The sequence below is a fragment of the Talpa occidentalis genome, unplaced genomic scaffold (assembly GCF_014898055.3).
Source record: "Talpa occidentalis isolate TD23 unplaced genomic scaffold, MPIMG_talOcc4v2.1 talOcc4.6, whole genome shotgun sequence".
Lineage (NCBI taxonomy): Eukaryota > Metazoa > Chordata > Mammalia > Eulipotyphla > Talpidae > Talpa > Talpa occidentalis.
The window spans coordinates 130,651,382-130,678,664 of record NW_023604972.1 but is presented as its reverse complement, the minus strand read 5'-3'; the positions used below and the strand labels follow the sequence as shown (position 1 = coordinate 130,678,664).

Here is a 27,283-nt window from a genome sequence, read left to right as displayed (position 1 = left end):
AGTTAACAATTTGTGTAGTCAGAATTTTGAATATGACATCTGCTTCAAAAAATGTAAAAAATATTGGGACGAAAGTTTTTGCTATTCTCAACTGCATTAATTTTTTTCTGCCGAATTAATAGGGACAAATCCCGATAAAACTTTCTGGTAAGGATTTGCTGGTTTATGCATAAGAATTATAAATTAATCTATTGTGCTCCAATATGTACATGAAAGCAGGGGCCAACAGTGGAAAGAACATAAATTAAGAGTCTGATAAGATGCTGTTCACATTTTGATTCTATCATTTATTAATTAAGCTCATTTAGATAAGAAGTCCTTTAAGCTCTTTGAAATGGGTTCTATAGAGAGCTCTGGATGTGGGGAGAATGCATCAGACAAAATACAATCATGAAGGACATAAATGAACACTCAACAATGCATACCTACATACTAACACATTAGATGTTTTCGACTTCTGAAGCATCAAGAGTGGAATTTATAAAATATGAATGTCATTCCAAACACTAGAAATCTGACTGTAGAATTGAGGCTACCAGATGGGAAGGTGGGGTACAACAGGTTTTGGGAGTAGACAATGGTAGAGGAGTATCAGTGTCTTGTTGGTGGGTGTGGTGTGGTAGGGGTGTGATAACAGTGTTGTCATTCAATATTGTCACATTAAAAAATATTTTTAAAAACATGACTACATTTTAAATAATTGCATCTCAGGGCCTCCCCGGTGGTGCAGTGGTTGAGTGCTGGGTTGTGAAGCTGCCCCGCAGCCTCTGCAGCGCCAGTTCGATGCCCAGCCGCTGGGCGAGGGTCCCACATGGCGCACAGACCTCTCCTGTCGCCTGCTGCTCCCCTCAACAGTGTACTTCATCAGTCTGCCTGTTTTGCTCCCCGCTCTGGCTCTGGTGAATTCTCTCACCCTCCCGGGCTTCTGACTGTACCCAGTGCTTGTATAAAGAAATAAATAAATCTTTAAAAAAAATAATAATTGCATTTCATAGTAAACCTGTACCAAACTTAATACCATTTCAATTGGAAACCTTAGATGATAAAACTAAACATTTCCCCCCTGTGGCCACAATCTGCATCATAAACATGATTTCCCTCTTTATTCAGTTTATATTTAAAATTTCAAAATTACTGTTGCTTCTTTTGCTGCACCTTTTCGAATTTTAATATCCTTGCTTTCCATCAACACTTTATATATATTACATAAAGGTGTACTTTAAACTGTGAAATTAACAGATTGAAGAATGAAAGATCTCAGCTAAGTTTCAGAATCCATGTAGGTGTGTTTTATTTCAATAACTTTCAATAAGGACTTACAAGATCTCCACATTATCTTAGAATATGTCCACACCCTCTCTCACCTACATTTCTATCAACCTGCACTTCAGTGGCCAGGATCCTGCTCAGGGTTTCTGCAGTGTTCTGTTCTAAAACTGCAGACATTCGAATGCCACGCTCACTCATGTCCCTCCTCTGCTTCAGATCTTTGTGCAGAGACCAGCTATAAATTCTTCCCCACCATCCTAACAAAAGCAGCATGCAATATTCAGAATTCCCCATTTGCTTGAATTCTCTAATATACTCATAGATAACCATACTATGTCACAATGCATGTTGCTTTCTTATTTTTTTGCCTGTCTTCCTGCTGGAATCTAAGTTTCACTAAGGTGTCCTGTGTTTTTGGTTTTTGCTGCAACCTCTGTAGCAAGAATATTGCTCTGTCACAGAGAATATGAGGAATTAATATTTGTCAAATGAATGAATGTCTCTAGATTTTATGACTGAGTAATCACACACAATAACTTTCAAGCCTATTTAGCATCGTGCCAGGGACCCAGTAACTGTTCAATATTTGTTTGTTTTAATGACTGTGAAAAAGTACTAGTTTTTGGAGCACTATGAGTTTATGGCAGAACATGTTGAATCCAATGCACTTCACAAAAAAGGAAATTAAAATATCCAAGAAACTAAAACATACAAATAAGGAATTAAGAGAATCCTAAATGACTACTAAGAAATGACACTGGGCTTTAAGTATTAACCTGGTAGAAAATACTGCTTGGCCCCCACCCCCAATTCAGCACACCTTCTTGTTAAAATGATATTGCTGAGTTTTAGCTGGGCACACGATCATCCAGTTAAAGACATCAAGAAGTAGCTGCCCAACATAATGGTCTCAGGTAGGAAGACTTGTTCATGATCTACTTCTTCCAGAGAGTCCCTGGAGAACTAGGAGGAAACCAGGCAGGCTTTGCTTCCCTAGCCTGAGAAGTCACACCCATCACCTTCACTGCCTTCCTTAGGCATGAGTCACTGAGACCAAATTAGAATCAAGACTGAGTCACTGAGGCCGAGTTAGATGAAGGTTGTATGATTCACCAAGACCTACTTAGATCATCCCTTCAGGAAGGGCATCTCAAAGACTTTACAGATGTGTTTAAAACTCTCACATGTACAGCAAGATATAGAAAAATGTATGCGTATATATCACATATTACATATGTAATATCAATGTGTATATATCACATATTACATATGTAATATCAATGTAATATCAATATGTAATATTTGATATATACATGTAATTTTGAGAATTCAGAGCATCAAAAATCATGGAATTCTTGATTAAACAACATATACATAACAATTGAAAAAATGTTAATGTTTCAATATATTTATTAATAGAATGATTATAAGCCTTCAAATATAAGCTCATGATCCTACATAATTTAGATGTAAATGATCTTATTTTTAAATATACATATGTATGTAGGCTCAGAAAAGGCTCTACAGTGATATAGAAAAATATCAGTGACACTTTTTTTAACATTTGATTTTTTTTTAAGATTTATTTATTTTTACAAGCACTGGGGTACAGGCCAGAGGCGTGGGAAGGTGAGAGAATTCACCTGAGACAGAGCAGAGAACAGAACAGGCAGAAGGACCAAAATATACTACAGAGCGGAGCAGTGGGTGAGACAGGAGAGGTCTGCCGCACCATGTGGGAATCTCCCTGGCCGGCCAGGAATCGAACGCATGCTGCAGAGGACGGCTTCACAGCGCTGCGCTCAACCCGCTGTACCACTGGGGAGCCCAGTGAGAAAAAATTTTGAGATATAATACAAAAGAGGATTTTAAGTTTCTTTACTTTTCTCTGTATTTTTCAGTGTTCCCACAGTGAATACATACACTGTTTGTGAAATAAAAATGATCAACCACAGCTTTGATTGTTACATCATAATATGCTATAACTAATGTAATTCTCTCATGTATTTTTTCATTAAACTTCAGATCTTGGCAATAATGAATATACAATTCTAGTTTTTATATTTCAAAAAGCAGTTTAAAATAAGATGAAACAGGGAATGAACACTTGACATTTTATGAGTAGAACTCTCTTCTCTCTAAAACATTAGGAACTAAAATGAATTCAGAAGCAAAAAATCTATAGCATTCATAGATTACCATAATAGTGATTTTTTAAGTAGCAACATCACAACAAAAATGATTAAAACTATCTTTCGACCTCAGCTTTCTCTCTAATGTACACTTCTAAATTGTATTAAACTACAACAATCAATTAAGAAAACAAAAATAAATTCAACAAAGATTGCTAAAAATAATGTAAAAAGGCATCAATTATTTCTAAATTAAGATACCCCTGCTGTGTCAACACTTATGTAAATCTGTGAACATGACAGACTTCAGTTTGCAGAGTTTCTTTCAGTGACCCATATTGCTAGTATTGCTAGTTAAACTTAGTTTACTTAGTATTTGATTTTAGACAAAAACAAAGTAATTGCTTTACCTAGTTTTCAAAGCAATTCTATTAAAGTGAAAATCCCATTGTCTGGTTTGTCCATGAGGTTTGGGGTTGTAAGACCAACATGGATCAATCAGATTACTAAGATAGTGATCTGTACCTCCAGTCACTCTCAATAAATATACAGCCCTTAACCCTAAAAAAGAAAAGTAAAATAAAATGTAAATGAGGAAGAGTGGATATCAAGTATAGATCGTAAAATTTTGTGTAAGAGAGAAATAGCAACTCACACAGCTTCTTACTCGCCTTCCCAGTCCTACTAGTTTTTATCACTTTTTCTCAAAAGATGCAAGACTGTAGCTAGAGTTACAGTCTCCCAATCTCCAGTTACAGATTCCCTCATGCTACGAATAACACTCATCTGAACTCTAACTCTTCGGTGTCATCTACACTGCACACACACACACACACACACACGTCACTTAAGCAGACACTGTCTTGGACACCAGTGAAGGCATAGTCAGAACTAACTGTGGAACCTCAGGGGCCGCCTGTGAGAGAGAAACTTGCAGCTCACACCAAGACCAGTATCTGTGTGTTCATGGTTGGAGGGTGAGAGAGATTGAATTCTATTCTAGCTCCTTCCTCTTTGCAGTTTTGACATCATCTGGGAACTCAGGTCCTTCTGTTGGACACTGCAAAAAATATAGGTGCAAGAAGGAAAATAGGACTAGATCCTTTATGGACAGAGCATGGATAAGTCCCTTTCCAATCGTGCACCATTTGAGAAAAATAGATAAAAACAGTAGTAAGACTGGGAAATCCTGGGGGCAGTGCTTTGGAAGGAAAGCAATAAGCTGTGAGGGTAGATAATTCTCTCTGACACACAATTTCACAAATCTTGCGCTCACCTCCTGGAGAGAAGACATACATTATTTTTGTATTTACCAAGTTCAGATGGCACATGGCAAAGCCAGCAAAATGTACTTGTTTAATGAATAGTGAATCTCAGAATGCAAAACAGCATCATGTTATAGTTGGAAAATATGTATATGTGTCTAACTATAATTACTTACTGTGTTTTGGGTAAATACCAATCGAGAGCACTGCAAAAAAATCAGAACATAGCTTAGGGCAACATTCTGCTGTGATCTCTCAATATATCCACATTTACTCAGTAATAGCATTTTAATTGTTACTTTTGCAAGTTATTATCTCATGCAGAAACTTATATTCACAACTAAAACTAACTTTTTGAAATGGGTATGCCATATAGGAGTAGATAGAATTCACTATTCCCATAGAAAATTGTCAATAAAAATAAAAATGTATATAAAAATAAAAAAGAATAAATTTATTTAAAGAATAAATACTGGGGACTAAATAGTGTGAAAGGAACCACAGGGCTAAATTTTTCTTTTATTAACATTTTAATTTTATATCTAAAAGCATAAATTTTAGAATAGCTAAAAATGGCAGTTAAAGTTAAAAAAATAGATCTATAAAGTACTAAAGGGGGTGATATTATAGGGTTAGCATCTATTGGTAGATATTTAAAAGTCTACACATACTTACAATTAACTATAGACTGAAACAAATGTTCTAGAATTTTCTAATATTGTCAAGGAAAAATTGGAAGCACTAGCAAAACCAATAAAGATCTACTTTAGTTTTTAAAACAGACAACTACCTTACTTAATTAGACCTTAGAGTGAGAAGGCATGTTAAATGAAAATTGCAGCATGAATGTTAATATCACATGGCATTTGATTATAAATAAAAAATAACAAGCAGGATAATTGAAGAAATAGTAACTATAGAGTATTATAAATCCCATTGATAGAAATTGTTTAAAATCCTAAAGTTGTAGAGAAGGAGCTTTGCTATATGAGGAAGTCATAGCAACTGAAAAGTTTAAGTATCACACAATGCACAATTAGTCTGCATCCCACCATGCCTTGGTCTCTGCTATTTCATACACACACACACACACACATATGATATATATATCTCACATATATTATATATGCATATATAAATATTTATGTATTTTATATATGTATATTTTAAAAAATTTGCTACCATCTTGATTTCCAGTGTAGCAATTATTGTAAAATTTGAACAAGGTACAGCACTCTCTGGCTATCCATAAAGATGCATAAATGCCAAACTCTTTCCACAAATACTGATACTGTAAAGATCAGAATTCCGATATGTATTGCCAGGGTATTTAAATAAAGCCTGTATGAATTGTGATTTCAAATTCATTGATGCCATAAATATATTTTAAGCATTAATATTAAAGATGGAAATAACTGACAATGCATATAAGAAATATAGATTATGTCTTCTAAATGGACATCATCAACTATTATTTCATTACAGTCAAAATCAAAACAATGTATTAGGTATAAAAATATTGGTATCAATAACTTTCATACATGGAATCACTAACATTGAAAAGAAAAACATTTCCATTCTGTAACACTGTAAATCACTACTATATTTCATTTCATCAGTGCTCTGCATTTTAACAATGAACTTTTAGCTCCTCTTATGAACACTATTAAATATGATTTTCCCAAACAATGAATGATGCCAACACTTCATGGTGACACTTTCTCTAAGTAAAATAAAAGCTAAGGAATGTGAGACAAAGCAAAATGAAGATGACATTATTGTGAGACAAGAGTGACTCTCAGACCATATCACAAAACAGAAAAGATGAAAGTCTGTCATGATCCTTGGGAAAAAATCTAGCAGAAAGTAAAGAAAGAAAAGAAATAGCAAAAATCTGGCAAAAATTCAAGTTAGAATAAAAGCTATTAAATGATTTCTAGGATTCCTCAACAAATGCTCAATGATTAGCAATAATTAAAAACTCTCCTAATATAAGACAAATATTTCAAAATCTGTCCTTTAAGTAATAGTTTTACCAGATAAAGCACCTATTGATATTTACCAATTTCTGCAAACTAGCTCTCCTCATTCTTGTTGAATCTACTACTCATGGAGTACAATTAAATAATGTCAGAGGAAAAATCTATTAGATTGTATTTACCGTTTTGCTTATAACAGGGTATTGAGTAAACAGTGGAAAAATTGAACTTCTTTGCTATTTTCAAACCTTCAAATAATCTATTTTACTCTCTGGGTGCTAAGAACGGGTAACCAGGCAACTGCAGCTGAAGCTGGGATAAGACTACTTGGGTCGACACAGACTTTTCAAGAAAGCTGTAACTGAGATGACTTAAGACAAAAAGGGAGATTATTTTATTCTAAAAGACTTGTTTAAACTTGTGCCAATTTATTTATATTACTAGATTCTCTGGGATAAAAAGAAAATCCTCATTTTGAGTGTTTAATGAGGAAGGGTAGCATGTTACTAGTTGTGTATGTTCTTAACATTTTAATCAAAGAATACCTTCTAGGGATAGTTTCACATGTCCATTAGACTGTGAAATGTATGCTTTTCATTTTCCATATTTTATATACATTGAAACTTCATCTTAGTGTCTCCACTGATGAGATCCATCTCATCCGTTAAATTTGATTTATTAAGATAAGCTGCTTATATTATCAATAAGAATGTTGCTGTTCAGTACCCAAGTACCATGTTTGTATAATCAAAATATCAACACCATAAATGGAATTAATGGAGGATCATGTATTCCTTACCCTAAGGATTCTAAGTTTAAATCCATTTTAGTCACAAGTTGAAATAGTGACTTCATGTTACGAAGTTTAAACTATTTGACACTGATTTTAAAATATATGCAAATATGGTTTTAAAAATATAGATATTAAAATATAAAAATATACATTCAATATAAAATATAAATTCAAAATCTAAGTATAAACATATATATAAGATAGGACATGGTGAATGTGGTTCACCATGTCCTACCTTACTCTTTCCTCTACTTGGCTTTTATCAGAATTTTGCCTGTGTTGATAGAGGAACTAGTTGTAAGAGAGTCAATGGATCTGAATTCATGGGTAATAGGCCTGTTTTGGGGATAAGAGATGCCTTATCTGAACTGTGCCTGTCTTCTATTCCTCACTGTGTCCTGAGTGAGTTAAAGTGTCTGTACTTTAACTTGGTTAACTTTAGTTAAGTTAAAATGATAGTTCTCAATATACCCAATGTCATCAGTCAGATGCCTTTCTAAACATTAATTTCAAAGGGCTTGGAAGTCGAAACACATCTTCAAATTCTATTACGTTTGCAGATTGTATAACCTCGGGCTAGTACTTCACCACAGGAGGTTTCAGTTAGTTTTTCCACATTTTGTTTATTTGCCAATTGTTTACATAAGTTATTCTCTCTGTATAATGAAAAATAGTAGTACAGCCTCCCTCAATACTGCAATGAGGAGGATACGATTTAATGCACACGAAGTATTCAGGATGCCTATCAGTTACAATTATTAACAAATATTATGCACTATAATTGCAGGGATTATTAATAATACATTTACATTGCAGTTCATTTATTTTACTCAGTTTTGAATTAAGAGGTCAATTAGAAAATAGTCCACCCGGTAATAAATTAGAAAGCCAAGTTCCAAGGGCATTTTTTTAAAAAATGTAAATTTGCTACATTTTAAAAGCACAAAACCAAAAATTCTTTGTAATGCCATTTAAAAATATGTTAAATAATTTCATTTTAAAACAGTGTGAGAGTAAAAAATAAAGCTATTAGAAAGAGGATAAACCTGGGGTACATTGCATCTACTCTAAAACCTGGGAGATTTAAAAATATTCAAAGAAGCCATATATATATATATATGTATATCTCCACACACATATATAAATGACACATACATATATACATATAGCCCACATATGTTAAATATACATAAAATATTATAGAATGTACATACTAAATATCTAAATATATAGGTTATATATAATGTATCAATACTATATAGAATTGTATAATACAATTACATGTAGATGCAGAGATTACCTATACATCTGTATGCATTTACTATTATTGCTGGGTTTTATTTTTTTTTTTTTTGCAAATGCTGCTACTTTTCAGTTACAGATAGAACTGTGAAGCAAGTCCTACTGGCAAATACCAATTCTAAGACACTAAGTTCAGGAGTTGAAGAAATGGGAACATACTAGCAAATTTGTGAAAAAATTTCCGTGATTTTATTTGGAATAGAACTATACATTTTCCTTTCCTGTTGCCTATTTATCATTTTTCAGATCCTAACCGTTGCTCTTGTATAATTTCATATAATCAAAATGATGTTACTCTTGTTGTATGATTCTTTTATTGTGCTACTGAATCAGCTTTGCTAAAATTTTGTTAAGGATTTTCTCATCCCTGTTCATCAGGCATATTGGTCTGCTATTTTCTTTGTTTTTGGTGTCCTGGTCTGTTGTTGGTGCTGTGCTGATACTATCCTCATCAAAAGAATTTGTGATACAAGGATGGTTCAACATATGCAAACCAATTTGCTTGCGCTCCACATAAACAGGATAAAGGATAAAAACTTAAAGGGTTATCTCAATATATGCAGGAAAAGCATGGCATCATTATATTAAGGTCATTGTTAATACTCTTATGTGAGGTATACACATTCTACCACAAGTGTTAATGCCAGCAGACACATTGCTCCATTTACAGTATTTGCTATATTTCAGGTTTTTTCATGGGCTGAATATATGATCAGGATACTTCTGCTACCCCTGAGAGTTACTTACATCATCCCTAGTTTTTCAAAAATTTAATCAAAATATAGTCATTGAAAGGATAAAACCAGAAACAATGGAAACCAAAAGGCTCTTGTTTCAGTACTGGTTCTTCCTTTTGGTATGCGTGCAAATTCTGAAATATTATTTCCCTCTTGTTTATTCAATATTTATGAAATAAGGGCTGTGTGCCAGAGCTGGCTCTTGGCTGATTAGCAAGAGCACAGGTCAATGAAACAAAGTCTAGTCTACCTGCATGTGAGAGGTTAGGAGCCGGTGACGAACACAGCTGTTAATACTGAGATAATTGACCATTCTAATTTAGAAAATCCTATAAGGGATAATGAAAGTTGCTATGAGGGGAGAGGAAAAGCAAATGGAGCTGAGAGAGCTAAAAGCAGAAGCAGGGCCTCCCTGGTGGCACAAGGGGTTAAGATGCAACCTATGAAGCTAGATGCAGCCTCTGCCACACCAGCTTGATCCCCAGCCAGGGAGCTACCACATGGTGCAGCAGACCTCTCATGTCTCGCCCGCTGCTCCCCTCAGCAGTGTACTTCAGTCAATCTGCCTGTTCTGTTCCCCACTCTGTCTCTGATGAATTCTCTCACCCCCCCACACACACCTCTGGCCTGTACCCCAGTTCTGGTATGCATAAATAAATAAATCAAAAAAAAAAAAAAAGCAGAAGCAACAGAGGGGAGGCTGGAAATGCCCCCCAGCGGCCAGAGCATGCTATTTAGTCTGGAATTTATTTTTTTAACTTCCTTATATTTTATTCGTTTCAATATATGTACTTCTGTACCAAGTTAGTAATAATACCATAAAAAAAAAATCCATTGAACAGTAATTACAGTTCCAAATGCCTGGTTTCGTAAGTCAAAGAGCATGCCAACTAGATCAGACAATACATATTGCATAATCATCTACATTACAAAAAAGTGTACATAAATGGGGTACAGAGCTTCATCATCTATCTGAAAACCCTTGGAAGTGTCTGATGGGACTACAACGATGGGACCAGATTGCTGTTTGTGAAGGTCCCATGCAGCTGCCAAAGAGAGAAGTGTTCAGATGTGTGAGAGTGGGGTGCCCATTAGGAAGTGATTGCACCCGTTAGGAAGCAACTGCAGTGTTCAAGGTGAGAGTGATGGCAAAATGCATTAGAGTGGAGAAGACTGAGATGAAGCGAACCAGACAGACGTGAGACACATTTCAGGTGAGAAGCTGACAGGACTCACTAACAGCCTGGGTTTAGGGAAAGCTGAGTGTGAAAGAGGTGTCAAAATGAGTCTCAGGTGTGTTGCTTGAGCACTTGAGTGGATGGCGGGTAATCACTAGAAGGAGTTTCTGAAGGTAAAGCAGGTGTGGGCCGATGTAAGGCTTTGCAAAGGTTAATTCTGAAATAGCAGCAAAACCTCCAAATGTGTACATTGTGTTTACTTTACCCATAGGTATCTGATGCTCAGAAAAATGGTTTCAATTAGAAATATAAATCTGTAAGTCACCATCCTTTATATAGACAATTGCATGCAACCATCCCAGGCTGGGCAGGCTCACAGTTAATTTGGGCAGAGAAAAAGAGAATGTTGGAGCCCTCGATTGATGTGTGTAGGGTAAAGGAAAAATGTCAGGCTTTTCTGCCCTCCTGCCATCAGGATAGATGATGGATCCTTGCGGTCCTGAATGCATGCCTGATGGCGGCCACCTGGAGTAGGGTGTGGGCATAGGTAGATGGGATTCACCTGGCCTGAGACTGTGCTTTTAAGGTTGGCGTCACGGGAACGCCAGCAGAAGCCGAAAAAGAAGCTGAGGAAAGAAGTAGCAGAAGCCAAGAGAGAAGCAGAGAATGCCGGAGAGCCCAGATAGAGTGAAGACCTGCCGTGGGCTGGGAGGCTGGCAGGCCTGCCTGCCATATGCCAGCACCCCTGCCTGCCATATGCCTGGTGAACCCCAATAAAAGCCTGCAAAACTGCTGAGGACTCTGACTCCTCCTTTACCCGGTCTGCATGGGATCAGAAAACCTGCTCAGTAGCCAGTCCTGCCCTTACAATGTGACAGGCCTTTAAAGCTAAAGCAAGGGACTGAGCACAAAGGCAGACCAGTGGGCGGGGGGCAGGGAGGCTAGGAGGCAAGAAGGCTAGGAGTCTGGAAGGCTGGGAGGCAGGAAGGCTGGGAGGCTGGGAGACAGGGAGGCAGGTAGCTGGAAGGCAGGGAGGCTGGGAGACAGCCTCTGCAATTTCTGTGCTCTCCCTCTGGCTTCTCTCTATAGACCCCTTTATGGCCCAGGAGTCTGCCTTTGGCCTGGGTGTACATAATCATTGGTGTGCATGTCCCATGTTTGAGCTCCCAAGTGCTTTTTGCTTTTTTGCTATCACATGTGGGCAATGAAACCTGGGATCCTCCAGGAAAACAAAGCCACAAGTGGCAGCTGCAGCAGAAAGTGAAAAAAAGCCTTAGTAACTCCATTTTCCTTACAACTATATATAAAAACACATTTTCTCATTTGAAAATGAAGGGGCAGTGTGTGTGGCAGTAAACACCCATAAGTGTAACACCTCAGGCACATGACACTGGACAGGTACACAGTAGGCACTGGTTTAGCTGGGTGAACCCTAATGCTATTTCACAAAGCATAAACATATATTTATTAGAGGTTAAAATATACTTGTCTTAATAAAGTTGTATACTTTGTTCTTTGTATTAAAAAAAAAAGAAATGTATTGCATAGGTAAGTCTCATATGAAAACACAATAACTTTCTAGAATTATCTTTCCCTTGCGGGTTTTCCCATCACTTGTTAACTGGATAAGTTAGTCACTCAGGCTCACTCAGCAGAAGGGTACATTTCCAGCAGAATCAGTTAAATCCTGTAGCTGCACATGACAGAATTTCTGTTTCACAGGAACAAAAACATGGTTCCAATCCCAACTGGCCTTCCGTTACAGAATTTTGAAAGTAATTATCTGACACAGCAGAAGCCAAACAGAGCTCTATTTTTATTTTCCATTTCAATCTCTGAATGTGAATCAGATTCTCACAAGAAATGTGACAGAAACAGGAGGAAAAGAAATAGATTTAGTTACTCATTCATTTACACTAGCCGAAGCAGAGTCAATACACTGGAAAATTCAGCAAGATGTTTCCACATCCCCATATTCTGGTTCCATCTTCATTTTATTGTGTTCTGTTTCACAACAGATCACATTAGAAGACATTTAATAAAATTTGAATTTTACATTTTGTTGAACCATACATGATGACTGAACAATTGTATGTCAGGCATTATCTGGCCTCAAAACTTGTGCTGATTGGAACTATGACAGTTTCCTGTCAAAGGCTTTCAGAAATACTGTAACTGCAACAAAGTAAGTGGGATCAGGAGCACATGGTAAGGTACAACTTTGTTAAATATCTACCAAAAAAATATGGTGGCAGGCAGATACTAGAATATAGAATGATGTAACACACACACAAAAGCTATGTCTTATGGCAACAAAATAATTTTTGCATTCTTAGAGACCGACCAGTTGGAGAATATTACTTCCACTTTGACAGGAGGGCAAGTCACTTAGACACTTGTGCATAGAAGCTTCCTAACTGATCAGATTATAAGGTTGATATTTGTCATTTACTTCACTGTTGTTTTATTAGTTTTGACAGCACGACATTCAGAAATGAAACTATTTGACTATCTGAGAGTCTGATTCCAGGTGACTGATACATGATGATAGTGTTACTTCTGCTGCAACGACTGGGTTGTCAGAAAAGATGTGATGGATAGTTTTCTATGCAAAAATGCATCATAACTTTTCTGACGACCCAATACATGCCTGCTGTGCTTGCTATGGAAGAGAATCCCATAAGTTTATAACTCATTACCCAGATTCCAACTTCTATCTCAGTGGTTTTCTTTAAAGGCAAAGTATTTAACTTAGAAAAGATAGAGTTCAGATGGAGATCTGGGGCTATTTTCCACAGTAAAATGAAGTCCCTTCATTATCTACCTTCAGCCTTGGTTTAAACAACTCACTGGTTATTAATGTTTTACTAACATGGAAATAAGTAATTAAGCAAATTATAAAATAAGGTTTTGTAGCTGGCTAGAATCAGTTAAGAGTCATTTTAAGTTATCTTACTGCTGGGGCTGTGTTAACAATGAGTATTTATTGTCCCAAAACAAAGGTGATCATAAAAGTTATCACTAACCATTCACTATGTTTTATTTTTGAAAAGCAGGTATAAAACATACCCATTAGATTTAAAATAGAAGCATAGCTGACTTTTAACAATTCTAGAATAAAATCTTATCTGTGTTTTACCCCAGCACACTTACTGTGTATTTTGTTGGTAGTGGGTATAAAATATTGAAGTTATATGAATGAAATTTAAGGTTAAATGGACAAGAGTAGTGTCATATAAACTTGGAAAAGAGAAAGACAAACTAAAATGGGGAGCTGGGTACTACAGTTGTATCTGGAGAAATTTTGAGAGTGAAGTTAGTTAAGGAAGCTTGCTAACCAGATTCTGGCCTGGGCATATTCTGGAAAAAAGTAAAGTCCCATTGCATGTATCTTTGAAAATAGAGAAACATCTCACATGTGGAAAGCTGTCACATAAAAAGGAATTAGTAAACTTGGTAAAATATGTTGCTTAACTTTTATTCTAGAATGTTCCAACTGGAGAAGTTGGACACGTTCACACATGCATAGTCTTGGAGAACATTTAAGTAATGATATATAAAAGATAAAATCTCTCTAAAAATCTAAGTACAGTTATCAGGTTCAACCATAGCCAGTGAATAATTTCATTTGAAATAGCATTACAAATAGATTCATGTTGTGAAATAGGGTTGAATGTAACTAAACTAGATTTAATAGCATATATTAATCATACTTTTGATAAAAACTGAATGTATGAAACATACAGTCACCCCCAAAAACATCAATTAATGAATAAGGTAATCACCTCTGAACAGACATCTCATCAAAAATAATATACAGACTGCAAGCATGTAAAAAAGTATTCAAATTATTCACATTACTCACATTATTATGGAAGTTAATATACATATGTCCATGAATGAGTAGAAGGAACTTTGGGAAATTTGAATAGAATTTTTGAATTATATCAATCTCAACATTCTGTTATGATAATCTACTAGAGTTTTACAAAATATCACTAGGAGGAATTGGGCAAAATGCACAAAAGATCTTTGTGTATTGTTTGTTAAAAATGCATAATAATCTTTAATTATCCAGGAATATTTTAAATTAAAATATACTTGTTTGAAAAAAATATGAAATAGCCTATGTTGAATTTCCAGAACTAGAAAATATTCCTAACTCATAGACATCCATTGTTTTATTGGGTTGCAGGGCAGGACATGAAGAAAATGAACTCTGATTGCTAGCATGAAGAAATAAGCCACATATTCAAGCAAGTTTGGAGGAAATCTCCAGTGGTTATCCAAGATTTTTTGTCTCCATGCTTTTACCAGAATTAAATATAAACTATATTAGATATTTAGAATCAATTTATACTCATTCTAAAAATGACAGATAAATCTTAGCACTTTTTAAGCCATACTTTTCTTCCAACGCATTACAGTTGTTGATTAAATTCTACAATTTGGATGTTCTGATAAATACATTATATAACATACATGATAAGATAAATTATCTTAAGGAATGATGCAAATTAAGTGAAATAAGAAATATTATATAACAAGGGGGCCTCCTTGGTGGCTCAGGGGTTAAGTCTCAGTGCTATCACCACAATAGCCTGAGTTCAATGCCCAGCCAGGGAGCTGATGCACATGACTCAGCAGACCTCTCCTGTCTCGCCCTCTGCTCCCCTCAGCAGTGTGTTTCGATCAGTCTGCCTGTTCTGTTCCCCACTCTGCCTCTGGTGAATCCTCTCATGTCCCATACCTCCAGCCTACAGCCCAGTTCTTCTATGCATAAATAAATAAATAAATAAATAATCCTTAAAAGAAGAAATATAGAAATATTATATAACATATGCAAACACAAATATAAAGTGATTTGGAAATGTATGAACATATGTTCATTGATGCACTACTATGCCTGGGGATTATTTTGTCCCTATTGTCTAAAATTTAATTTAATATGAAAGAATGAAGTCAATATACTAGTTAAAATTGGAGACTAGTTGGCTGATGAATTGTTGCCATCATATAGTAACCTTCAGGATTGTATAGTCCTAATATTTAACACATGAACATTTTGCAAACCATTTATCATTTCAGGAAACATAATACAAACAATATACATTTTTGTTTATATAAGAGCCCCTGAAGTCTTTCTATATCAGACAAGGATTGAATACAAGCTTTTTATCTCTTCTCCTTGAAGTCAGATTAAATTATAAAATTTATATAAAAGATTTAAATACTTTGACAAGTGTTTAAAGTCTGTTCTCAACATACACACTCAAAAAACATTTTAGTAAGTCTGTCAAAGAGAAACTGCAAATGAAATAACAATGATATGGAAGGACAAAGGAAACCATGTCCTTGAACTTGTGTGGATGGGCTGCACAGTGTAGGACTTTTGGCTTTCCTGGGGTATCTCCTAAAAGGATAGGAGACAAAAAAGTGATATAAAGAGTGGAGCACAGGGGGGAAATGTAGATCTAAAACAGAAAATAGAAAAAATTACAGATGTCACCAAGCAGAATACTCAATAACCAGCTTTAAATCTTTGCCAACAATAGTGCATGTTCTTAAAAAATTGAATGAAAAAATTTTAAGAAAAGCTTAAATTAAGATGTCTGGGAGAACTAAACAAAGAAGCTAGTGATGAAGAGTGTCCAAATTCCCATCATCTGTCGATGCAGGTGCATGGGATTTCTGTAACTTCATCTGAAAAAGTGGGAAGTAATTGTGTTCTTTTCATTGTTAGCGAAGGCAGAACAAAATCATGCCAGAATATCACATTTGTTGAAAAGAAAAGCAATAAAAGAACTATAAAATGAATGATCAAACACTATAGGTAGAATGGAAAGGTCATAGGAATAGTAAGTGAATAAACCCTCAAATAATATAATGGGATAAAATCTAGTCATATTAAAAGAGCTGAAACATTACTTGTTAGTTTTTCATCTGTAAAGAAGGGCAGTGAGAAGGAAATGTTTGGGAAAAGGGATATCATTTTTTTAATAATCGCTTATGTACTATTATTTGCCTTTCTTCCATATATTACATCAATAAAATAATAGAAACATAAGTAATAATAAAGGTAACAAGAAGATATCCATGTAGAGAAAAAGTGCTCAGTCTGATATAACTATATATCTTTAAAAGAAAAGGAAAACTTTTAATTAGAATTTTTGGGGCCTCCCTGGTGGTGCAAGGGGTTAAGATGGTGCAACCTATGAAGGTATCCACAGCCACTGCAGCACGAGTTCGATCCCCCGTCAGGGAGCTACCCACATGGTGCAGCAGACCTCTCCTGACTCGGCCACTGCTCTCCTCAGCAGTATATTTCAGTCAATTTGCATAAACAAATAAATCTTAAAAAAAAAATTCAGCACCACTCAGGAACCTGGCCAAAAGATTAAATGCCTACATGTTTAATTAAAAGAACCAAGTTGTAACATTTGAGATTCATGTCACTTTACTTAAGTTATTCTTATATATCATCAGTAAAAACTGGTGGTTATGAAAGATACTAATTTAGGGCCATTTTAGTGACTAAAAATCACTGACATTAGTGTCCTAATTTTATTTTTTTAAAGATCTATTTATGCATACAAGCACTGGGGTATAGGCCAGAGGTGCAGGGGATGAGAGGATTCACCAGAAACAGAGTGGGGAACAGAACAGGGGATTTACTGAAATACACTGCTGAGGGGAGCAGCAGGTGAGTCAGGAAAGGTCTACTGAGCCATGTGGGTAGCCTCTGGGACAGCTGGGTATGGAACTATGCTGCAGAGGCTGTGGATAGCTTCATAGTGCTGTGTCTTAAACCCTTACACCACTAGGGAGGCCCAGTGTCCTAATTTTAGATTCCCTGACTTAATTGGTCTGATGTGCAATTGGCTTCAGGAGTTTTATAAATGCCCACCTGATTATAATATGCAAACAAGGTTGAAAGCTTAAACTATGTCCCTCATTGGCATTTGTCCATAGTAATATATACCAGATCAAACCTTTGTTTCTACTACATTAACCCCCAAATTTAGCAGCTACTTATCTTCCTGTTATTTTCAACTTATCTTATTGACACTAAGAAAAATGCAGCTGCAAAGCACAGAATAGAAACAACTTAAATGCAAATTAACAGCTCTCCAGAGTCTTATTCTCCCACAGCTGCTTCAACATTGATGCTCCTCCCCCCAGAAACATACATATTTACTTAATGTTGTTTATGTCAATAATTGATGTTAATTGTATATTATTTTACCCTTCTCTATCTTAATGTTTATGAACATAGTAATAATACTGAAAACTCCTCTAGGTCAATTTAACTCAATGGAACAATAACAAGGTTCAAAGAACACAGTAAAAATGGCAATGCTGAAGAAGGAGAAAACATAATCCTATAAGTCAAATACATGAGGGGAAAGTAATTCCAAGTAAAATATACATGTCTCTCTTACAGCATTTCCTTTCTGCTTATTGTCCTCTTATTTTAATTAAAAGTAGTTTATATTGCCTTGTATACTATAGACATGTTTAATACTTCTCATAATTTTGATATAACAACAGAAAGAACCCATGCATGCAAAGCAGCTAATGAACTGAACAAGCAATTACTGAGCAGACAAGATGTTCCAGAACAAGTTTATGAATCATTACATTTAGCTTTGTGTGTGCACACACATACACACACACAAAGTAAGAATCCCTTCAAAAAAGTCAGTAGACATTGAAGTGAGTTAAAAAAAAAAAGGATAATAATTTTAGTTAGGCTAGTTTCTGCTTATTTTAAAATAGAATGAATCTTGGAGACACATGAGTAAAGTAATCAATCAAATATATTACTTTTTCATACAGTTCAGGAAGTATATTAAACTATATCCTAGCATGTGTGTGTGTTGTGTGTGTGTGTGTGTGTAGACATGTAGAAATGTACTCTATGGACCCCCATCTTATTTCTAATGAATCAAGACCTCATTCTGGGACTTTTGGAGCTAGAGGCTTAATTTTTCCTATTTGGGGCAAATAGACTTCTGAAACGTGACTTAGCTGAATCGCTGTCTGCTTTTGTCTAGAGCTGTGAAAGTTAAACAGGTGACACAACAATAGAGGGGAGAGGAGATATTATCTGTGGCTGTATTATTAGAGCACAGTGGCATGGCAGAGCTAGTCCAAGGGCAGACATGTTGATAGTGATGTTCACTGGAGGATCAATATGGCTACATAGAACCACCCAAAGTCCTTAGTTCCTGCTTTATTTCCACGCTGACTCATTGGCCTTTTTGCCAGTTCTGTAAGCTTTCCAATATCCATCTGGAGAGCTACTTTTATGATTCAGTTACTCAGAGTCAGATTCTGTCACAGTCAGTTACTCAGAGTCAGATTCTGTCACAGAAGGTGATCTAATAACTCATGCCTTTAAAGGCAAGTGCCCACTCACACCCCCAAACACACAAATAAATTTAACGTTGGTAGCATGTGACTTGAAATCAAGAAGAGAGCCAGATTTGACTTTGCCAGTCTTTATAACTTTATTCCATTTTAGAGTTATGCTTTAGAGTCACAGAGTTTAATCTCAGACACACAGATCAACGAGACTGCATAGAGAGCCTAGAAATAAACCCACACATAAATAGCCAGTTCATTTATGACACATAAAGAAACCAAACAAAGGATCAGATAAAGTCAAATATCAACTAATCCTTGAAAATGGATTTTGAAACTAAGGCATCCGGAGCAGGAGGAAGAGTACATACACTTATGTTCTAAACTTTGTATGACTATATTAATGTACGCATGTGTGTGTGTGTGTGTGTGTGTGTTATTAAACCAGACATGACTTGCTGCCTAGGGTATTTGGCAACATCTGGACACATTTTATCTTTACTATGGCTGGTTTTATCTTGAGGGTCTGCGATACTTTTATTCCAATAAATATCACTTTTACTCCAAAAATGTAATTAAACTTTAGGAAATTTTATTTCTCAAAAAAAGTTCTTAATCACAACAAATCAGATGAAATATGTGCCAAATCAAATTCCTCTTTATTCATCCCATTTCTCAAAGGGCCTATCTATTACATTTCAGTGATGACAATTGAGAAATTTCTACATCTATATAGAAGTGCGTGCCATAATTAATTTCACACATCTTGTTGTCACATTGTTATATGTATAAAATTCAAATGTCATGTTTTGATACATGGAGTTTTCCATTTCAAGGAAGTTATGATAAAAATGTTTACAAGCTTATCATATCTTGACAATACTAGATGACAATTGGAATCTTCCTTGTTGTTCATTTAATTTTTATCTCAGAGTTCAGGATGACATTAAAACTATCATACATTTTTTTCTGAAAAGACTGGCCTACCACATTCATTTGTATATGATTTATTCTCTCTTTAATTGCAAAGTCACTTATTTAATTTGATTAAAAGAGATTTGAAGGTTCTCTTTTAAAGAAATCAAAACTATACAATAGGGCAGTAATAGTGATGATGACACAAGGGAATTTCATGGACTATTATCAGAAACTGAATTTTATTAAAGAATTGGCTATCTGGTAATGTGTTTTTTGGCACTTCTGTAACTACTCTTGTGAACAAGAAGAGGTCACTTAACAGTTTCAGGCTTGCTGCATTCTATCCCTTGAGATATTTGGAGAGATGTGATTTTGCCTTTCTTTATACTGCTAGAATTCCTCATCCACTTCACTGTCGTCAATAAAGCAAGTTGCAAATGTTTATCTGTCAACCACCCCTACCAACTCACACACCTACAGAATGAGGTAGGCAGGGGAGTGAGAATGGCCTAATTTTAGTAATTAAATTATTTTTTTCTTTTTTCAATCACACTTACTATTGAGGTAACATCAGTTTACAACTCTGTATATGATTCAGAGATACAGGTTCACACCTCTTCAAATGAATAGTAATTAAACTCCTTAAAGATATAAATAATGTCATCTACATATATGATTTATATCTAAACATTTCTAACAGCTTAAATGGAAATACCATAAACATAGGAAAATGAAGACAGAGAACATTATTTGTTTATTCTGATAATTTATATTTGTTCTTAGTGAATTTTATTATCAAATATATCTTTTATGTCAGTATAGTACAAAACCTGTTAATAGATTTGAGGTCTTAATCTAAAACATGCTGCTAAATAGGCACACATTTTTAGCTTTTTACCACTGATGAGATTTTTTTTATTCTGTTATGTTTAAATATCATGCATCATGCATCACGATGTAAGGTGTACAATATCCACTCTAGATACTCTGGAATAATCATGGAGTTTGCTTTGTTTAGCAAAAGAATTCTTGGCAAGTTAAAGAAGTCATCTATAAAATTTCAAAATAAAAATATTAGGTGTTTATGGAGTATAATGTCCAGTGAATCAAAATCAGCTATCACTTGAAATACAGGAAAAATTGCTGTCAACTTTGTGTTAATAGATGTTATTTTAAATGTATATCCTAATTTAAATGTGACCATTAACATTTTTAAATATATGGGTCTACCAGTATGAGTCATTACACATTGTAATCACAACTCACATACTTGTTATATAATGGTAAATAGGAGGTATAAATGCAACATAACCAATATTTACTAAAAATAGAAATCCAAATATATACTGAATTTCTGGCATCTAATATAAGTATTTCTACCTACATACCATTTTTATTTATTAAATAATATTTGATAACATTTGTGATACTGTAGATATGAGAATTTGAAGAATGCATTTTTATCTACAACCACTAATCTGAATATCAATATTATTCAATTTTAGAAGAATCAAAATCAAATTAAAATGTCAGAGTCAAAAGAATGGGAAAATTACTATATTAAAATCATAAAAACAAAAATTGCAAACAAATTCAAAAGACAAATAGTAACAGTGAAAAAAAGAACTGGTAACTTGCTAGAGAATTATTGAACCAGTTATATAAAGAACTATGAGTAAGTCAAAGAGATTAACAGAATATGAAAATAGGGGTGACAAAGAGTTTGACAGTAAGAAAGGAAATACTCATATTCCTCCAATTGAAAAGATAATCAATTTAATTTATAAGAAAAATGTAAATTACAATTAACCAGATATGCTATGTTTCACCTATCATCTTGCAAAATTCCAAGTTCTTCAATTCCATCAAACGGCCATGCTGCAGCAAAATAATCACTTCTACATATTACTATGAATGACACAAAATAGCACAGCAACATGTAGAGGGTTTCTAGGAATACCTACAAAAATTAAAGATTTATTTATCTTTGAACAAACATCCCACTTTGGAGATCTCTCCGATAGATAACACATACACACAAATGTGTGTGTGTTTATTTGTGTATATTGATCATTGATATGTGCATGAGGACATGCATTTCATCTTACATGTGATAGAAACAAAACAATGCATATTGCCTGTAATTTAGACAAAACAATAATAAAAACAAAAACACCAGACTTAATAAGCATGCATTAAAATATCTGTGGAGGAAGGGTATCCCAGTAAAAGTAGGGAATTAAACACCTCCAAAAATTCTCTCCCCCATAAAAGCAAGTACCAGTGAGAATTTTGTTTCAATAATTTTAAACAATCATGACAAACCATTAGCATGATTACTAAAGTTTATAGTTTATGGAGTACTTCCCTTTGCATTGACACATCTGATTATTGTAATACTACAGCAGTCATGTTATAATTATTATACTAGCCATTGAAATGGATGCTACAGTCCAACCCAAGAAATTGCTTCAAAACACTCGCACTATTCTAACTGAAAAAGATAACTTAACCCGGGATCTCAAACATTTCATGTAAATGGTTAATAATAAATATAATAGGCTTTGCAGACTTATTTTCTTGCCACTATTGAATTCTACCATATATATCTATAGCTATAAACAATACATAAATGTTTGTATGAGACTGTATTCCAATAAAACATCCTTTATAGACACTGACATTTGAGTTTCATAAAATTTCCATGTGTTGCAATGTTTTTCAACAGTTTAAAAGTAAAACTTGAAGAAAAAGCTCACTATACAAGCAATACTAAAACAAGAAACTGACTGCATTTGGCCCTCGGGCTACAGGTTAACTGTCCCATAATCTAAACCACAAACCAAACTTTATAACACACTTGAATTAGTAATAAAAATGTCAAGCAAGCATTTCTCAGTTCTACATGAGAGGAAGCCCACATGGAGGAATTAAAGAGACTTGCTAATTGTAAATCAGAGCAAGCAGTGTGGCTACAGCACAAACCCAGTTCTCTGTACTCACTTGTCATTATTTTTTCATAGGGGAAATGCTTCTATGCCAATGATAGGTGTGATGTATGACAAGCAGTTGGGATTTGTGTGCTATCTTATGTAACATTTATTCTCAGTTATAATGGGATTCATCCAGCACTATTCAACTTTTCTAAAATGAAAAATAGACTATATAAGCTATATTAGATTTACATGATTTTTGGAAAAAAGGAAACATTTTTGTTAAAACTATGATGATTAATTATCATATGATTTGTCCCAGGAAGAAAGGACTTACTTTCTAACATTCTAACAATTGTGCTATTATATTTTTCTTGCCCAAATCCCTCAATTATTTAAAAAATCTTTAAAAAGTTCATGAGAGATATAAAAAGATCCTTAATAAGTCTATGAGATCCCATCCATAAGAAATATTCATATGTTAATTTTGGTATTTGATCTCTCATGGCCTTTATATTCTGGAAGACATTATGAGTTTTCAAGTGGACTTATGGTCACCTAGCTAATGTGCATATACGTGGATAATTATGTAAACATAACTGGGTATATATACTTGACTTGTAGAGGCACATTTGTGCTTCTTACCATTAGAAATTACTTTATGATCACTACCTTAACCACATCTTAATAGTAAATAAACATATTGTTTGACATAGTATCTATGTCTTATCATAGTTGCGTATTATTTAAATACTTATCTACATAATATATAAATGCCTTATATTTACATATTATAATCAAGGTCTTAGCCACATCTTAGTATTAATACTAGCCAATGTTTTAGTACCATCTTAGTTGGCATTGCCAATGCCAACAAAAGCAAGCTTACTCATAACAGATTCAATCTTTGATAAAGAAAAGGCAAAGAAAATCATCCTAAGAAAGGAGAAGTCGGTATATATCAAACACTTACGACTTGAGCTTTCATCCAAAGTCCATTAAATGGTGTTTTATAATGTGAATTATAGCTATAGATGTATAAAATTACAAACGAGAGTTCTGGGATATTTTGAAACAAACATACAATGCATCTATGAAAACATTTTTTAATATAAAAACTGTCATGTCAATATGATTATTCTTTTTATATTTCCTGCTGACAAAATTCCTGCTAGCATTTCTGTGATTGTGAGAATAAGGGCAATGCTGATGTTCAGTCTTTAGCTTTTCATGTTCATAGTAATTATAATAATGATGTTTTATTCAGGAGTCCTGTGAAAATATATGTCTGGTTCATTATGAATATACATTTTTAAGTGTGAGATGTAACTTCATTCTTGAAAGAATTAAAATAATGGAACAGGAGTGTAATATTTTAGTCACATATGGATTATTGAGCTTTGTACTCTTAAAAAGAATTTTCATAAGTGTGTTTGTGTGTGTGTGTTGTATGTGTGCATGTGCTCATTTTGGTGGTGGGTGAGGAGGGGAGAGAAACTGTACAATTAAGTTAGAATTGCTCCTATAGACATATTATAATCGAGAGAGACTTATTGAGGGATCTGGGATCTGATGGGGGGTAAGGGAACAGCAACTTTGATTGTGGCCCTTTATTTATCGATTGACACTGCCTTGGACAGTTGAGACACCATTTGCACAGAATCTCCACAGGCTTGAACAGCCTCACAGATTCCCACCAATTCCTGACAGGTAAAAATCTCTCCACCATATGTTCACTGGCACCCAAACCCAGAAGGGTTTCTTGAAACTGATCTATTATTGAGGATTCATATTTTACTAAAACGATGAACTCGAAAGAAACAAGAAATTGTCCCATCTTTCTCTTGACCCTAATAGTAAATTTTGGTTTTGCTTTTTTAATTAAATTAAAATGACAAAATATACCTAACAAAATATTTCCTGCTAATAATTTGTTTTGTATTTGTCTAAAGAGGCAAACAGATTCTGTTCCATTTCATTCCCTTTTAAGGATTGAAAGGATGATACAAAAGGAGTTTGAAGTTCACAACATAGATGACTTTCTAATGACTCCATACATTGTGTTTCTATTTTAGTACATTTGTCTCTATTTACTTCATGGACACCTCGTAGTATATGATAAAGTCATGAGTCCTTAGTCTCATTTTCATTTGCATATAAGAACATGACAGAATTGTTTCAGATCTTTTTGTGTTATTTCCCTTTTCCAACTCTGCAGCTCCTTCCTTGTATGGGAAATACAGCTGCAATCCAGTCCCTGCTGGACGAGGGATGGCACAGATGGTTGGTGATTCTGGGCTGCCCACACATTAGGAAAGCACCACGGCTTGGATAGAGTACTGCTTTTTTTTTTTTTTAGCACTAACAATGTTAAAGTGAAAATAAATAGTCAAGCAGGAGATGGAAGTCACGGAGCCTGCAGTCACGGAGATCCTCCTGTGGTGTTTGCTGTTCCTCCCACAGGCTGTGATCAAACCCACCTGAGAAAGTCAGTCACTCATCAGAGGAAGTTCTCTCCACTTCCCACTCTCCACGGTACCCCAGAGCCTGGAGGACACAAGCTTACACTGCTCCAAATTATTTAGGGCACAATTCCCTACAGGGTCTGATAAGCCACAAAACAGTCTTATCTGTATTTTTAGGAGAAAGGACAGTAGGTCTGAATATACTGATCATTTTATCAAATTTCATTATTCTGGGATTTTAGCAAAACTAGCCCATTCAGTGTATACTTAATCTATATTCAAAATATATCAACATTTTAATGAAGTTGATTGGAGGGTTTGAAAAAATTAGCCATGTTCTTTTAAAGGCTGACCTCAATTCAAATACAAGTTCTAGTAATTAACAAAAGTACATTTGTTGTCATGAGAGTGTCTTCTTTTTGGCCTCATATGATATAGCAATAGAAAAAAATTCAATCCTCCAATAAAGGATGTGAATTCTAACAAATCTACATTGTAAAAAAGACAAAATTATTTAACTGTTCACTGAAGTGTTTCCACTTCTCAAGAGAGAACAGGAAAAGTAACATGATAAAGAAAATTCAGTTCTTTTTGTACAGACTGATGTTAAAGGTGATGTGACTTGGTTAATAAAGCTCATTTGTTACAATATTATTTTGAAATGTTTCATATGAGTCATAGGATTCTATAATATCTTTGACTTCACATACCATGTCTCTTGCAAGCCAACTCCAGTCCCAGCCTCCTCACACCCCAGGATTTCCCAGAAGACGAAAAATCAAGCCAAAAAAATAAATACTTACTTTTCCGACATATTGTGGATCTGGTCCCATATGTTCTTCTAAAACAAAGAACTGATTCCAAACCCATCCCCTTTTGGGACGATGGTGGACTTCGGTTTCACCTTCAATATGTTTGGTTTGGTTCTTGGTCACCTTGATGGAGCTGTGGTGAGCAGTTCCATAACACCTCTGCACAAAACAGAGACACACGAGGACTGGACAGATGCAAGATGTGCTCGTAATTTTCATTGTAAGATACCTTTCCAGTTCACAGTTTTCTTTCTTTTCCTTGTCAGCTACAAATGCTTAGTGAGCATTCAAGAGAGAAGCCAAAGCATCTTTTGAAGGACGGTCCAAAGCAAATTGTTTAGCGTGTCCATGATTTAACTGCCCATCAGGGAAAGGTCAGACTACATTTACATCCTGAAACACTTGGAGAATCAAAGCTCCAGTTGTTTGATTCCAATTTTTCACAGTAGGTGAGCACAGGCAACCATTTTCTACCTAATGGAAAGAGAAAATTACATACATTACAAAACTTGTAGCTTTAAGTATTTGTTCTGAATGCAAATTATATTATTTTGCAGTCAATGCTAATAGGCAAAGGATATATATACAAATTCTTTTGGCAATGGACACATGCATATATTCCCAAGGTTATGAAAAAGCTGGCACACCATATACATTTTTACATAAACTTCATTCTCTTGACTTTATTCTCTTCCTCCTAGGTGAAATATATGTTAAAATGACATAAATGAAGCCCTCAGGAGTAAGATGCTCAGATATAGATCATGAGTATATGCACATGTCTGAATTCAGAACAGATACTGAAGTTTGGAATCATATTATGCATAGTTCTGGCACACCTAAGGGGGGAAAGTATGGTATCAAAAGGAACAAAAGGGAGAATACTTTGATTTTTCAATTAAATGAGTATTTGGATATAGCTTTACTATGACTGGACAGTAAAGTAAAACTTAAGAAATATTTTTAGAAAACAAATGAGTTAGGATAGCAAAGAATGACAGAATTACTAACACAGTGAGGACACATAATATTGTGTATAAAGTTTTCTGTATTATATAAATGTCTTTCAATAATTGTTTAGAAAAGTTGTATTTATTCAAGAATATTGTTATCCCATCACATAAAAATGTAAT

The 27,283-nt window shown here is 34.8% G+C and overlaps 1 protein-coding gene across 9 annotated transcripts in view; it reads right to left on the bottom strand.

Moving 5' to 3' along the window:
* CDH18 (cadherin 18) overlaps positions 1-27,283 on the bottom strand; it is a 712,342-nt gene that overhangs the window by 185,774 nt on the left and 499,285 nt on the right. For all 9 annotated transcript variants that reach the window (XM_054688413.1, XM_054688412.1, XM_054688411.1 and 6 more), the window contains one exon: positions 26,142-26,624. In XM_054688413.1, coding sequence (XP_054544388.1) covers positions 26,142-26,369 — 228 coding nt within the window. In that variant the 5' untranslated portion in view covers positions 26,370-26,624. The remainder of the gene's footprint in view (positions 1-26,141; positions 26,625-27,283) is intronic.